The 15,835-nt window shown below is 48.2% G+C and overlaps 1 protein-coding gene across 1 annotated transcript; it reads left to right on the forward strand.

The window, feature by feature from the left end:
• The first annotated feature begins 7,272 nt into the window (after positions 1 to 7,272).
• LOC126527454 (heparan sulfate glucosamine 3-O-sulfotransferase 1-like) lies at positions 7,273 to 14,351 on the forward strand. The gene is made up of 2 exons (XM_055068744.2): positions 7,273 to 7,278; positions 8,545 to 14,351. Exons 1-2 carry the CDS (start codon positions 7,273 to 7,275, stop codon positions 9,685 to 9,687), a joined length of 1,149 nt encoding a protein of 382 aa, XP_054924719.1. The 3' UTR covers positions 9,688 to 14,351.
• Positions 14,352 to 15,835: the final 1,484 nt, after the last annotated feature.

A 15,835-nucleotide genomic window follows, 5' to 3' on the forward strand; every position in this document is an offset into this window, starting at 1 on the left:
GGATGTGATCCATTGTAGAGTATCCCTTCCTGAAGCCAGCCTGTTGCATTGGTTCACTAAACTGCAGTGTTGCCCTTATTCTATTGGAGATAATTTTGGTAAATATTTAATATAATACTACGACTAAGCTAATGGGCCTATAATTTTTAAATTCTTTAACGTCTCCGTTTTTGTGGATTGGTATAATGTTTGCATTCTTCCAGTTTTCTGGGACCCTTGCAGTGGATAGACATTTCGTATAAAGAGCCCCCAGTTTTACAAGCAGTATGTCTCCTCCATCTTTGATTGAATCGACTGTTATTCCATCTTCTCCTGCCGCTCTTCCTCGTTTCGTGTCTTGCAAGGCCATTCCGACCTCATCGCTAGTTATAGGAGCAGTTTCTGTATCCTGTTCATTAGTATTTCTAATGGAAGAAGTTGTTTTTAATCCACTTTCATTTCCATTAATTTATTGTTTATTTATTTCATTTACTAAGCACAAGTAATTTCCCCTTTGTTGTCCTTGGTGTCAGTGTTTGTTGGCTTCCTGTGATATATATACATACATATATATATATATATATATATATATATAACGACCTTTCGTTACGATATGCGCGTGCCGATCGCACGTGCACAGTCCTCAATACACAGCCACACGCTGGGACAAACAATATCCGCGTGCGGATATGGTTTGGGCAATAGAATAAAGGCACTTCCCAAATACAGTCGACCATCGAAGATGCCTCTAAAACACGGTGGCCACATCCAGGGTGCATCCAAGGTCGATTGTCCAAACTTTCAAGACACCGTGGCGATTGGCGCGCACTGCGCGGGACGACGCCCCTCTGAAGAGCGGTGGCCCATGCGTGCGTCGCTGGCACGACTTCAAAACGGCCAGCCCAATTAGGCTGGCCGGTTCTTTCGAATGTATAATATTTTCATGAAATAAAGAATATTATTATTATTATTGTTATTATTATTATTATTATTATTATTATTATTATTATTATTATTATTATTATTATTATTATTCAAGACATGGTGACACCATCAGTGCTTAGCGAATAGCCTATGACCTACCGCAGCTAGAAAGCGGGGGAAAAACGCGCCTATATAGTGCGTAACATTAACGCGACGCTGGCGAAAGGAACCCACGCTTGCTTTGTTTTGCTTTGTTTTTGTTTTTTTTTAATCTTGCGGACATTTAGTCATGACAAAATGAGCCTGCGCGCGCTCCGCAGGGTGGTCTACATTTCAAACAAAATTTCGTTGTAGTTGTAGATCGCCCTACGGAGAAATTATCGGCGTCACCAATTTGACAGTATTTTGATTGTCTCGCGTTCCGTGGTTGTCTAACCGGCAAGTCGACGCTCTGCGACCTCCGCAGAACGGCGACTGACGACGCTGCCGCCAAAGTACATCCAGGCATCCACCGCGGCGTGGCATGCGGTTGTGGAACGGTTATCTTGCTCGCAGGTATCTTCATTCTGGGTCCGTAATATTGGCGTCGAACGTACCCTCGGCCTTTTTTACAGCAAAGAAAAAAAGCTTTAGGAGTCAGAGAAAGTGACACGAATGAAAGGGAAAGCTTGAACAGTGGCGGTGCAATGAAGCGGGAACAGAATAGACAAAATCACTGGGTGGGGAGCAAAGAAAGTAAAAAGGGCTCCAATAATTACAATATTTATAATAGCGAATATTGAGCCTCACATGCAGGGGACGACAGACCGGTTAGTGGGCATTAATAGGGCGAACAGAAAAGAAAGTCCATTTCAAGAGGCGCAAGCCGACGGGCCATTGTACCTAGTAAGACGCCAGAATTTTTTTAGGTGCCTCAGCTTTGTTCACGAGCGGTATCCCCACCCTACTCTCCCCAAAAACGTTTTCGCTTATCTCATTATGGAACTCTCACATCACTATATGGCAGTGCGCCGCTGTCGGAGAGAAAAAGTACAGGAGAAAAGGTGCTATATGTACATTGCCTGTGACAGCAGAATCCAAGACGCGCCTCTGCCTCCTTTCGAGTCGTGTTAGGCACAATGTTGAGTAGGGAATAACGAGGGGAGACCGCGACTGGGAATGTTCCTTTCAACCATAACTGTCTAGCAGACGGTGTAGTATATGTTCCGTTTCGCTACAGCTTGAAGTACCTGCGAACCTTAAGGGATAGCCGACCGAAGAACAAAAGCGGCCTGAACTGTTGAGAGTCTGAGAAAGCGCGCTAAAAACGGCAAATCGTCTTAAAGGGGTGAAAAGCAGCCACAGGATCCGTTCCGTCCCGAAAGGAAATGAGTCACGTGACACCTTCGACTCCCGAAAAAGAAGAGGGATCCCGCGGTTTGATCTAGGAAGAGCGCTTAGGCGTAATGAAAGACAAAAGATAAAAAAAAAACAATCACGTGACCAGATCAGAGAACCAATGGGAGGCGCCGGCGTCAGCTAGCGGCGGCCGCAGTCGATTCAGACGCTGAGGAAGGCAAACTTGGGGGTTGGGGGGGGGGGAGGCGCTTGCTCCAAGATGGCGTCTGCCCCGACCGCCGCTGCCATGGCGTGAGACGAAACGAGCGCGGCCTGCGCACGGAACTGGGCCGCGGCTGGGCCACGATGCGCTAGCGGGGCCGTCCGCGAAGTCGCCGCCGGAGCGGGGAAGCCGCACTCCTAAGCACGGCGCCCATTCCGGTGAGAACGGGATTCTTTGCAAGTACCGCGACCGGTTAAGTGTCGCACTTAAGGCTTGTTCTTTTTGGCGGAAGCTGTGCGACGGGTGTCGTCCTCTTCAATTTCCTCCTCTGGCTGATGTCTTTCCGGCGACTGTTTAGTCGCCAACGGAGCATGCGCTAACTTAGGCGTATGCTAATGAGATATATGTACTCGTGGCTGTGTACACTGACTCCAAGGACGGAACACATCATTACTGGACCGAGGCCTGTATTCGCAAAACTTCTCTTGCGTAAGAGCCCCTCTTCGCTTTGCCTACATTGTGGAACGATAACGGCACACAATCGCTGCGGTTTCGGCCCTTCGCACGGACGGCGCTTTTATTAGGCGAGACACGTTTTGCGGCCCTCACTGAATTCGCGTCTCCGATTTTTGGGGAGGCTCAGCACAGCTGCCGAATCGCAGCTATTCAGCGCTTCGGAAGCGCTTAGCGACAGATGCGCACTGCCGTAACATTTGGTCCTACGTCGTGTCATAACGCCACTAAAGGCAGGCAGTCTTGAGCACAAAAAAAAAAAAAAAACTACCAAAGTATATACATGTGTCAGTCTATGGAATATGTTGGCTGTTTCTAGGTGTGTATGCAACAACAAGCGCGAGTGTATGTTCTCTATATGTTGTAACCACGTGCACTCAGGGTCTTTTTTTTTTATTATTATTGCGAAGAACCTGTTATACGAGTACCTTTCGACGTTATTCAGTGTGTACGTGTACGTTATCTAGCTCGCCATATAATTAATATAATTAATGTCATCGGTGCGTGGCGATTTGTGTCATGAATCCGTGCGAACTCGCCAACATTTCAATGCTTCGACGCACTTTGGGCCACAATTTTTCTGCCGCTGGTAACAATCAACTGTATTCGTTTTTGCCCGTTCAAAAAGTGTGCACCAGCACAGCTATACAATAGAAGGGACGCGCATACATATAGGAATACTCGCACGACATTTTGTTGTCGAAGACGCTGAGGATAAAATGCAGAGACGATAAGGGCAGTTTGAGCACAACACGTGAAAGAAGGATGAGGACACCGGGGAAAAACATTCCTAATGTTTTAGGCGAGCGTTCGTTTTAAGTACACATGCCTAAATGTGTAGGAGTCTATAGGCTACGCCATCGAAGCCCATCATGAGTCGGCTCACAAAGAGTTGCCCGTGTCAGAATTAGTCCTGTCAATAAGCAGAAATGACTCCGTGTAGGTTTGAGTGCCACATAGTCGGAGTGAACTCGAGTACAAGCCTGAGTCGCACTTACGTGATTCCACTTGTTTAAGAGTCCGGGAAATGAAGGACGAGAAAGTGCTGGCGTGATCCTTGGTGTGATCCTGGCTGGCTGTTTCCACGAGCGGTTAAAAAAATTATGGGGTTTTACGTGCCAAAACCACTTTCTGATTACGAGGCACGCCGTAGTGGAGGACTCCGGAAATACTGACCACCTGGGGTTCTTTAACGTGCACCTAAATCTAAGTACACGGGTGTTTTCGCCCCCATCGAAATGCGGCCGCCGTGGCCGGGATTCGATCCCGCGATCTCGTGCTCAGCAGCCCAACACCACTGAGCAACCACGGCGGGTTCCACGAGCGGTGTCTGCAGTTGGAGCCATTACACTCGAGTGATGATGCATCAATAAAGGGCTTACGACAATCAAGTCAAATTCCACATATGTATGATCATAGTTTATACAGTGACATTTGTCGGCCTGCTTCTATGAAATGTGTATTTGGGAAAGGATATATATAGCCTCTACAGCGCTCCATTTACAGGATTACATTTACGTTTTTCGGTATAGAATATGTAGCTCTGTCAATCGCACTAACGCGCTTTCGTTTACAAGTGTTTATGCCGCAAAGTATTAGAATACGAGAAATGTGCTTTCAACCAAACAACACGTGGAAAGTTGAGCTGCAGATTAGGATCGTTGCTTTTGTGTGTCGCAGTATAATTGGCATCGTCCGGTCCCGGCTGCGGCGGCCGCTGCTCAAAATTAACCCGAACATATTGTTACACCCTCGGGGCTGTGCAGTTTCGAGACTCTACAATTTGTTTTTTGTTTCTTTTTAATTATGTTTCCGCGAATTGTCGGTACGTCATATTATGCCCCGCTGCTATCACGACCGATTTGTATCACAATAAGACACTTTGTTTCAGCCTGCATATGGCGCGCTTATCCACACCTTAAAATGGACCCGCCGATGGCAGTCTGAGACACGCTGATGATGCTTCGGAATTACGTTTCAGATTGTTGTCAATACCAGCGATCCGAGTCTACTTCGTCAATAGCACACTTTGACGGCCTAGGGTCAGGGGCATAGCCGTGAGGGGTTGGAAGGCAACCTGCCAGCTTGCCCAAGCTTCAACAGTGTCTGCCACTCCCCCCTTGGAAAAAACTCCTGGTTACGCCACTGCCTGGGTTTTTTATACAGACGTTTGATCAGGAGTGTGCTTGCTTGACAGAAGATGCGCGTGAACCCATGTTTCAGTTCAATCAATCAATCAATCAATCAATCAATCAATCAATCAATCAATCAATCAATTAGTCAATTAGTCAATCAAAAGCGAGCTTTTACAACCGAAGATACATATACGAAATACTTGTACCAACAGTTTAAAGTTTGAACAACAGCGCAAGGACAGCAGAGGGGACAGAATAAAGATCAGAGCGCCAACTTCCAACAGTTTATTTTCTTTTCAGAAAGCATAGCAAGTTATAGCCACACATTAGCACACCAACCATGCGCAAAACACCGCGACGAAGCCATACAGAATTCAACGTGGCATCGATAGCCCGAGGTATCTGACCTCCTTGTCATTAGCGCGACAGAGGGGGTGCTGACGCATCCATCTTTTAAACATAGAATTTTTCCCGCTTCGATTATTTCACGCGTGACACGAGTACGGTGTTTTGCAATGATGCTAAACTTTTTGTATCTTGGCTTACATCGACACATGCAACAGTGGGCAGAAAGCCAACCCTGTTTAGCGCGGTCAACATTGTATGTTCTTTAATTAACGCAGCGGCCCGTCTGTCCGATGTAATATTTACCACAGGAAAGGGGGATCCGATACAGATATCGGTAGTCTCGTGCTGTATCGGTAGTCACCGATACAGCACGTTGTTTGTGCAATCTATGAATTTATTATTTTGCGTGATAAGGCAACCTCGTTTGTGCCGATATGCTGGGATGGTTATTTTGCACAGGTTGCCTGATTTTTCTGGGACAGAGAAGTCAACGCTGACGTTGATACGCTGAGCGACCTTTTTCAGATTGTGCGCGATTCTATGCATGTATGGGATTACCGCAATGTTTTGTCTATCCCGAGTTGCTCCATCTGAATTTTCATTCACCACGGATGTATAGCTGCGCCGCAGACCTTCAGCAACAGAAGCTTGTACGAGAGATGGATAGCCTGCCGAAGTTAACCGTTCAGACTGCTCACGAAAGCTGTCGATCATTTTATGTTCGCAGGAGTTTCTTAAAGAGTTTTTGAAACATGAGCTAACAGTGCCACGTTTCATAAGTTTAGAGTGCGCGGAGTTGAATGGAAGAAGTGGCTTGTTGCCACGTGGGCAGTACATCCAACAAGAACGGTTTTCGTGCAAAAATAGCTTAACGTCTAGGAACCTTATTAGGTAATTCTCAGAAAATTCATGAGTTAGTTATAAGAAGCCAACAAACACTTACACCAAGGACAAATAGGGGAAATTACTTTTGCTTAATAAATAAAATAAAGAAATGATAAATTAATGGAAATGATGAAAAAAAACAACTTGCCGTAAGTGAGGAACGAACCCACAACCTTCGCATTACGCGTGCGATGCTGTACCAACTGAGCTACCAAGGCGCCGTTTCCCCCCCCCATCCACTTTTGAGGGTATTTATGTTTCCTAGTAGAACCCTGGGAGTGTTAGCCAGCGTCATCAGTCACAAACCTCGGCGGCGGACGTGGAAGATTCTTTCTGCCGCAGGCGTCACGAGAACGTGATCTTTTTTGTTGGGGTGAGGGGGGGGGGTGAAGGCAACCGGTCAATAAACCCACACTTGCTACCTGAAGGCATCAATGTTGCCGGATTCGAGACCCTCGTTATGTTATGCGTTATGCATAATGCGAAGGTTGTGGGATCGTTCCCCACCTGCAGGTGCGGAACGACCCCACAACCAAGTTGTTGTTTGTTTGTTCATCCACTTTCATTTCCATTAATTTATCGTTTCTTTATTTCATTTATTAAGCACAAGTAATTTACCCTATGTTGTCCTTGGTGTTAGTGTTTGTTGGCTTCTTATGATGTGACAAATAAAAAGGGCCCCTCGGTTAAACCTCTTTCTTCTAGTTTATGGGTTAGTTCTAGTGCTTTAAAACATTTGTGCACTGTGTGAAGAACTAAAAGAGCATCAGACTCGTACGAACTGGCATCACTGTCAAGAAAAATGAGAGAGTCGTCCACGTATGACGTTAGTGTTGATAAAAGCATCCGACACAGATCTGTCAAATTTTGAAACAAGTCACTTAATAGGGGAGCGATGCATGATCCGATGCCAATGCCTTCATTTTGGAGGCAAGGTTTACCATCCCAATGGATGTAAGTCGACTGTAGATAAAAGCGAAGTGATTCTAAATAAACCACTGACACTGATACCAGACTGAGTCTGGAACTTTGAAGGGCCAAATTCATCAATGCAGTGAAGTAGTGAAACATGTGGTATATAATAATAAAGGTCCTTGACGTCAACTGAAAAGGCAAACAGGTTTTCATTGCATCGTGAGCTGACAAATTGCTGGACTGCACCAGAGTTTTTTAAAAGAAACGGATCACCAACTTTTAAACAATTTATGTTTTTCTGTAAGAAAAGAGCGACACATTTTTGCCAGGTGTCATTTTCTGAAACGTAAGCCTAAAAGGCATGTCAACTTTATGAGTTTTCGCAGGGAAGAAAACTTCAAGAGAAATTTTTTTTTTAATTGGACATGCCCTTTAGAACAGGACCTCAACACCGTCTGCTACGCATTACTAGTGCTCAGAAGCACGCTGGCAGACTTGCCTGACCGTAGCCAGGAGCTCCGGCGGGGAACGCTTCGGCTCAACTGCGAACTTAGGTCCCAGAGAAAGCGCATCGGTGACGGGCTGGGACAAATCCAAGTTTCCCGGGTTATGAAGCACGCAATCGGGCGATAGCTGTCTCATACGCACAACAGTACGAAGCTGAAGAAGTTGGGTCTTCCAGAGGGAGCCGGTTGGGTCTTCCAGAGGGAGCCGGTAGACTGTGAAACAGTTCGACGAAGTTTTCGAGGCTTCCTTGCAGCATCGCAGCGGGACGGCTGGTGGCGTGTAGATGAGCACACAAGTACTCATTGTACAACCGTGCTTGCCTCTGCATTTCAGCCTTCAGGATTTTGCAGACTCTCGTCCCGTGTCCTTGAGAAGAAGTGAAACCACCGAAAAGTTGCCGAACATCGTCAAGAAGCACTTTTCTTCGGATACAGAAGGAAAGCGGTGCAAAATACAATACAAAAGGAAAGAAAATAAAAGGTCAGCACCCCCTCTGTCGCGCTAACTGACAAGGAGGTCAGATACCTCGGGCTGTCGATGCCACGTTGAATTTCGTATGGCTTTGTCGCGATGTTCTGCGCGTGGTTGGTAATGTGTGGCTGTAAAATTTGCTATGCTTTCTGAAAAGAAAATAAACTGTTGGAAGTTATCGCTATGTTCTCTCTTCTGTCCCCTCTGCTGTCCCTACGTTGTTATTTGAACATTAAAGCATGTTTTACCAACAAGCCCAATCCTACACTCTTCTTAATTGTATCAACAGCCTACGTGGCTAGTACCTGATCAGAGAATTACACTTAGGTCAACCACCTCTATACCTACAGATTTTCCTATCACTCCAACCTTGCCCTCGACTGCGCTCGCCGTTCCGTTGTCCACAGCTTACGTGCACATCAGTTCCTCACTCGTGTATCTAATGCAGCCCTACAATTACAGAATATCGTGCGCCGATTGCAGGCCGAGTCGTCTTCGAACCGGCCGCGGCTGCTGGCGCTGTGCGTGGCCGTCGCCTGCGGCACCTGCTTCCTGGCGGCGCAGCTGCTCGTGCCGCCGCCGCCGCCCGCGACGAGTTGGGCCGCGCGGCAGCTGTACGCCGCTGCAGCGGCGCCGCCGCCCGCCCCAGCAGCAGCAGCGGCGGCGGCCGATTCAGAATTACGGCGGCGCCTGCCGCAGTGCGTCATCATCGGCGCTCGCAAGTGCGGCACGCGGGCCCTCCTCGAGTTCCTGGCGCTGCACCCGTCCGTGCAGAAGGCGCCCGACGAGGTGCACTTCTTCGACGACGACGAACGGTATGCCCTAGGCCTGGACTGGTACCGGCGCCGGATGCCGGCGTCGCGCGCCGACCAGCTCACCGTGGAGAAGTCGCCCGCGTACTTCGTCACCGAGGCGGCGCCCGGTCGCGTCTGGGCCATGAACGCCTCGCTGCTGCTGCTGCTCATAGTGCGGGACCCCGTGGTGCGCCTGGTGTCCGACTACGCCCAGCTGGCCGCCAACCGGCGCCAGCTGCAGCGCGAGGACGCGCCGCCCTTCGAGCGGCTCATCCTGCTCCCCGACGGCGCCGTGAACGCCGAGTACCGGCCCGTGCGCACCAGCATGTACGCGGTGCACGTGCGCCGGTGGCTGTCGCACTTCCCGCGACGCCAGCTGCACGTGGTCGACGGCGACCGGCTGGTGCGCGACCCGCTGCGGGAGCTGCGCCGCGTCGAGGCCTTCTTGGCGCTGCCGGCGCTCATCCCGAGCGGCGCGCTGTACTTCAACCGCACCAAGGGCTTCTACTGCCTGCGGCCGCGGCCCAACGACACCCGCTGCCTCAACGACAGCAAGGGCCGCCGGCACCCGCACGTGCCGGGGCCCGTGGTGAGTCGGCTGCGCCAGTTCTTCGCGCCCTTCAACCGGGAGTTCTACCACCTCATGGGCAGAGACTTTGGCTGGCCCGAACAGTGACTCGACGCCCGCATGCCGATGCGGGACTTACGTTTGTTCCTTTGCAGAGGACTCTTATCCCGAAAAAGGAGAGCATGCAAAGATGCTTTCTTTATGGCGACTGAAGTAGTCCTCACACTGTTCAAGCGAGCACCGACTTGTCGTATACGCGCATGTCTGATTTAGCATCACGTTTGCCGCCCTTTATTACAAGGCAGAGACGGGAGGCCGCTCCTTGCCAGGACTGTAGTTAATGGCAAGGCCTCCTAAAGACAGCTTGGCATTTTGCCCAAGAGTTCGGTAGTGAGAGGCAGTTCATTGTCAGTCTATACATTTACAGAGTTCGCTCACGTCTCTTACAACAGTCGTTGCGGTTTATGTATGAGGTAGAAAGAAAGCGCCTCCTCCTCCACACCACTCAACAAGTAAATCAGTGAGGCTTCGAGTGCATTCTGATGAGCAAGCGATCGAAGAATCCTGCACTAATCACTGCTGTTATGGACGCCTTACTGCAGCAGTCGGCTCGTTTCGGCGAGGGCTACGCATGTGGGTGGTTTCTCGGCGGCACTGATTAGAGCATGCTCACCAGGGGTCGCTGACACAACGTTAATTAACGCGTTACCCTTGGCAGCGAACTCCGTTCCAATCCGCTGTTAGAGGATGCAGTGTTCCTAATCAACGCGACCACTGTCTCAATGACCGAAATCTGAAGATTATTTCTCCACATTATATCGTACTGATCCTGAATTATATCCGCATTGTATCGTATTGATTCTGATGACGGAACGGAACGGGACTTTTCGCTGGGACATTGCTGGTTCACGAAATCGCTGACAAATTCGGGACATTTATTTGCTATCCTGCTTGGAAATACTTCGGAGGCCGTTTCACACGTCGGTAGTCTTTGCTCTTGAACGCAGTGTTTGGCGACCTGATGCGTATGGCATGTCGGTGATGGCCAGACTTCTTCTTAGCTCTTGCTTGATGACCACGAAGTCGTGGACTGAACTGAAAGCCGGGCTAGTTGCTAAACGTTTGCAATTGTGACCAATGTGCCAAAACACGAAGCCAGAAAAGCAAACGACCGCCTTTTTTTTTTTTCTGCTTCGTATTTCAGTGCGTTGGTCGTAACTGTAAACTGCGGCCATGAAAACAAAAATTAAGATAGAGATGAGATTAGAACATTTTTATGGAGCGGTACGTTTCATTTATTCCTTTGAGACCACGGTATCGGCGCGGGCTCACCGAGTAGCAACATGTGCGTTTCTTTCGTTCGTTTGGGTGTCACATTAGCAGTGGCGTAGTCAGGTACACCGGGTGCATGCCTCCCCCCCCCCCCCCCCACCCAGTCGGAATTTCTGTGTTAGCATGTGGTCTTCCCAGTTTCCCTATCCCTTCACTCCCCATCACGCTGAGTCGTGCTCCTTAAAAGGCTGCAGAAAATAGCGCCTCTTCCTCTTCACAATCACAGTTTTTGCCCCTCCTCCCGAAAGAAAATTTCCGGCTACGCCACTGCACCTTAGGCAATCTATCTAGTACGGGTTTCGCTTCGATCCTGCCTTGTGCCGCAGTTCATAGAATGGTGTCATGCAGTGTCGAAGGTCGACCGGCGTTTGTTCGACGTTCTGAAAGTGGCCGCGGCAAGATGTTTCAAGACAAGCACATTTCTCCTACTGCGGATGACAATCAGCGTCACCGGCAGTCTTTTTCTCAGACAAGTCTCCATTGAACTTTGGTTCGGTTCCGGAGAGCCGCTGTCATGCATATTGAGGATAAATGACAATCAACTAAAAATAGAGACAAAAGGGGAGGAAAGACAGGGAGGCTATAGTCATGCAGTGTAAGTGCAGGCTGGCTACCCTGTGCTGGGCAAAGGGAATAAAAGGTGAAATAATCAACTCAAGGTCGCTAAAGAGTGTGTAGCATGCCAGAGTACTGTGCCAGTATGTGCAATGACTCTTCAGCAACTGGAGTCGCGAAACGTCTCATTTCGAACTCTCGCTTCGAAATCTTTGTTGAAGTTCATATTCAGTTTGGAAACTCCACGTAGACCGATTTATTATCAGCATGCTGAACGGCCCAAAACTGTGAAGCAATGCGGATTTGTTAACATATATAAGCTGGTAATCCATTGATAATTTTGGTGTCAGATTATTGGTCCATTCCAGCTCACAAGTACACAACTTATCTATCCCGAAACTTTGATGGCGGGAGTTGGCAGAGTTTGAAATCCGTTACAGAAGTACTCTGTTTCGGAATAGTCGAGGTTCATACTGAACAAGTGTAGCGCACTACGTAATGTACAAGGGCGTAAAGAAAGACTACGCGATCTCCTGTTTTTTCTTGCTGCCCTTCTTGTATAGTGTATTCGCGCAGTGTGTTACTTGTCGAGTTTGAAATCATCGCGGATGAACGGTTGTGTGCGGGAATAGACTAACTTCATGTTCGATAGTTTTTCATAGTTCGGTAGCGTCTGCCGAAGTAGCGAATACACATTCGACTAGGTCCGAACGTTCTAAGTTTATAGTGTCTAGTCTATATTATTGACCTTTATTTTCGTTTTGAAGCACGAAATTCGTTGGCTGTTAGCGGTGACGCAGCCATCAAGCGTCGCTTCCATCGCATCGGGAGCAAACCGTACACATGAAAAATTATCAGGTTGTACGCGCCAAAACCAAGAGACGAGGCACGCCGTAATGCGAGCACTCCGGATTAACTCCGACCACCTCTTTGTAACGTGCACCCATTGGGCGGTGCCCGTATATACACGGCCGTCGTTGCATTTCGCCTCATCGAAATGCGGCCGGGATGCGAACCAGCGACTTCGGGCAACGCCAAAGCCATGCACTGCGTCACCACGTCTGCTGCAGTTACACACTGGGCACTGTACGGGACGAATTAGGAGCGGCGTTTCGCAACGCTGGGAAAGCTCCGCGACTGACGTTTCCAAGCGAGCTATGCCGAGCCTTTTTTCGGCGCGTTCCGAGACAATCACTTGCACACATATTACTTCTGCCAGGCTGTCGACAATAATTGTTCGCCTTATCGTGGCATTTTCTGAAACTCTTGACGCGTGTATGTCATGCATACTTTACACTCACATAGGTCACTTTTCGGACGTTCTCGAGACAATCACGAACCTCAAAAGGAGGTTGACAAGGGTATGTGTTGTTGTTATACATATATATATATATATTACATATCCTGTAGCTTTTTGAGAGTTTCTTCGAGGCATGTTGAAAGACGGCACACATCTTGCTGCGTTTCTGAGACAATCATCCACTCTGTGAATATCTGCGGGAAGACAATCTGTGTTATCTTTACAACCCGTATACATCGTTCTTGAGAGCCTTGAGAAGTGCGACATTTACACGCGGAACTCTTAACACCCAAACTGGTGCAACACCTTGCTGCTTCGCACTTTTTGTCCTCGCTATAGCACTTTGGACAAACAGTGCTGGTATAAATTTGGCTCAGGTGGCGCTGAGAACACTTACAGACCGTTTGCAGTGACGTCATTCATGCAGGACCACGATGCTGGTGCATCACGAATAGGGCAATACTTCGTGAGTAATCTTACATTTCTTAGGCTGCGCCATATGACGACAGCTGTCACTATTGTTGTGAGCACTTCGCTTCCTTGTTGCCGCTTGTGCTCTGCTGTCACGGACGAACGCTCAGACGCCTATGCAGGAAGGCACCGCGGACAGGCAGCAGAAAAGCGTCCACGTTTTGGGATGATGGTTGACTTGTGAAAAAAGCAAGCCACCCCTTGCATACGAAAAAAAAAAAGAAGACACGAAATTTTCCGGTTCTCCCTAAACTAGCGCATTATAAGCTGCGTCGCAAGCGCTCTGTCGGACGTTCATATAAAGGAAGCAACCGAATTGTCAAAAGTGCATTCATTCATAATTCGTTAAACTTTCCTTAATTCCTTAGAGCAGGCGTTCCCAAACTTCCTGGCCTCGGGGGATCCCGCCTGCTTTCCTATACAGGGTAAGATTCGTTCTTGCCGCTGGCGGAACCATAACGTGCCGTTCGCTGAACCCAACGTGGGAACCGCTGCTACAGAGTGTCACGTGTATTGTTGTTGCCCCTACACTGCAGCGTATTGCTTGGTTGTTCGTATGCTATTAGGAATTTAATATGCCTTCCGAAAAAGAATTATTTGCAACCACAGCATGAAAATTTAAAATATTGCCAAATTTTATGTAAAGCTTGTCAATAAATTTTGATCGTGCAATGTTTGTAATCGGCGTATCGCCACTTTGATATTATTATTATTATCCGTGCAGCACAACCTCTCACCTTTACGGCGAAATGGAAAGCCTACAACGGCATGCATGCACGACGCCACGTGCGAGCAGTCCAGTTTTCTTATTGTTCGAGCAGGCCACAGCTGAATTGCGTCCGCGGACGTCCTTCGCTCAGCCGCACTGCAAAACATTCCGTGCACTTTCCCGCACTGCGCAATGTCACGGACGGCGGTGTTCGCGAGAAGACGTATCTTTTGCCCCTGTGTGTCGTTGCACCAGTTTGGAATCGTTGACGTATACAGCGCAGGCCTTTGCGCGCGGCAAGACAATCACTGTTCGGCCTGTGTATGCTGTGCTGTAAGAATGCTGACTGTGTGCTCCCCATTCGTGGCGCAATAAAAGAGCCAGCTCCCATACTGGCACCAAGAAGCTTCTGGTTTCGCTTAATTCACGGTGCCGGCGGTGGTGGTGCATACGCAGCGTGCACTTTCACTGCCGTCGTGTATTAAAGACCGAAGCGTTGGGTTGGAGCTGTGCGCACCTGAAGCGGCCGAGTGGACCGAACCCGGAGGAGTCGGCATGCGCACGGTGCAGGGCACCATTCGTGGAGGACTTCGAGCGCCGTTCAAGCTGCAAGCGCCGTTCAGACGACACTGCGCTGACCAGGAACGTGTCTATTGCTACTTGCTTCGAACATTCGCAAAAAACGACAAAGAAGGGAAAAATGGTGATTGGTAATATTCAGCAGACATGCACCGTATAGACTCGTGTAAGACCCGCAACTTGGCAGCCCAAAATCTGGAAGAAAAAAATTTCAACGTAGAAGCAGTCGCGTTCGGTGCCCGGGCTGTGCATAAGTCAAGGCTGCGCCGGCACCACTTCGACCAAAAGGTTCGGTCCCGTGCAAGCGCTATAGTCAAAACTGCAGAAGAACAAGTACGGCCCCTACACTAGTCGGCATCGTGATGATTACACTATCTCGTTTTTGCGCAGAAGCAGAGAGCCCCCTATTACACGAAAGAAGATTACACCACCAAGAGACTACATATATATATATTCATATCATAAGAAGCCAACAAACACTGACACCAAGGACAACATAGGGGAAATTACTTGGGCTTAATAAAGAAACGATAAATTAATGAAAGTGGATGAAAAAACAACTTGCCGCAGGTGGGGACCGAGCCCACAAACTTCGCACTTCGCGTGCGATGCTCTACCGATTGAGCTACCGCGGCGCCGTTTCCCCATCCACTTTCTTAGGTATTTATGTATTTCCATTAATTTATCGTTTCTATATTTCATTTATTGAGCCCAAGTAATTTCCCATATGTTGTCCTTGGTGTCAGTAGAAACCTGGAGGCTTTCGAAAAGGGTTCTACTTAAATTGAGGACGACGCAACGAGCTATGGAAAGAAGAATGATAGGTGTAACGTTAAGGGATAAGAAAAGAGCAGATTGGGTGAGGGAACAAACTCGAGTTAATGATATCTTAGTTGAAATCAAGAAAAAGAAATGGGCATGGGCAGGACACGTAATGAGGAGGGAAGATAACCGATGATCATTAAGAGTTACGGAATGGATTCCAATAGAAGGGAAGCGTAGCAGAGGGCGGCAGAAAGTTAGGTGGGCGGACGAGATTAAGAAGTTTGCAGGGACAACATGGCCACAATTAGTAGATGACCGGGGTAGTTGGAGAAGTATGAGAAAGGCCTTTGCCCTGCAGTGGGCATAACCAGGCTGATGATATATATATATATATATATATATATATATATATATATATATATATATATATATATATATATATATATACGCAGGAAAGAGACGACGAACTTTCTGGAAGACTTCTTTTACTTAACGTTTTCGGCTGGTGGACCAGCCTTCGCCATATATATATATATATATAATTT

This window comes from Dermacentor andersoni, chromosome 9 (genome assembly GCF_023375885.2).
Source record: "Dermacentor andersoni chromosome 9, qqDerAnde1_hic_scaffold, whole genome shotgun sequence".
NCBI lineage: Eukaryota > Metazoa > Arthropoda > Arachnida > Ixodida > Ixodidae > Dermacentor > Dermacentor andersoni.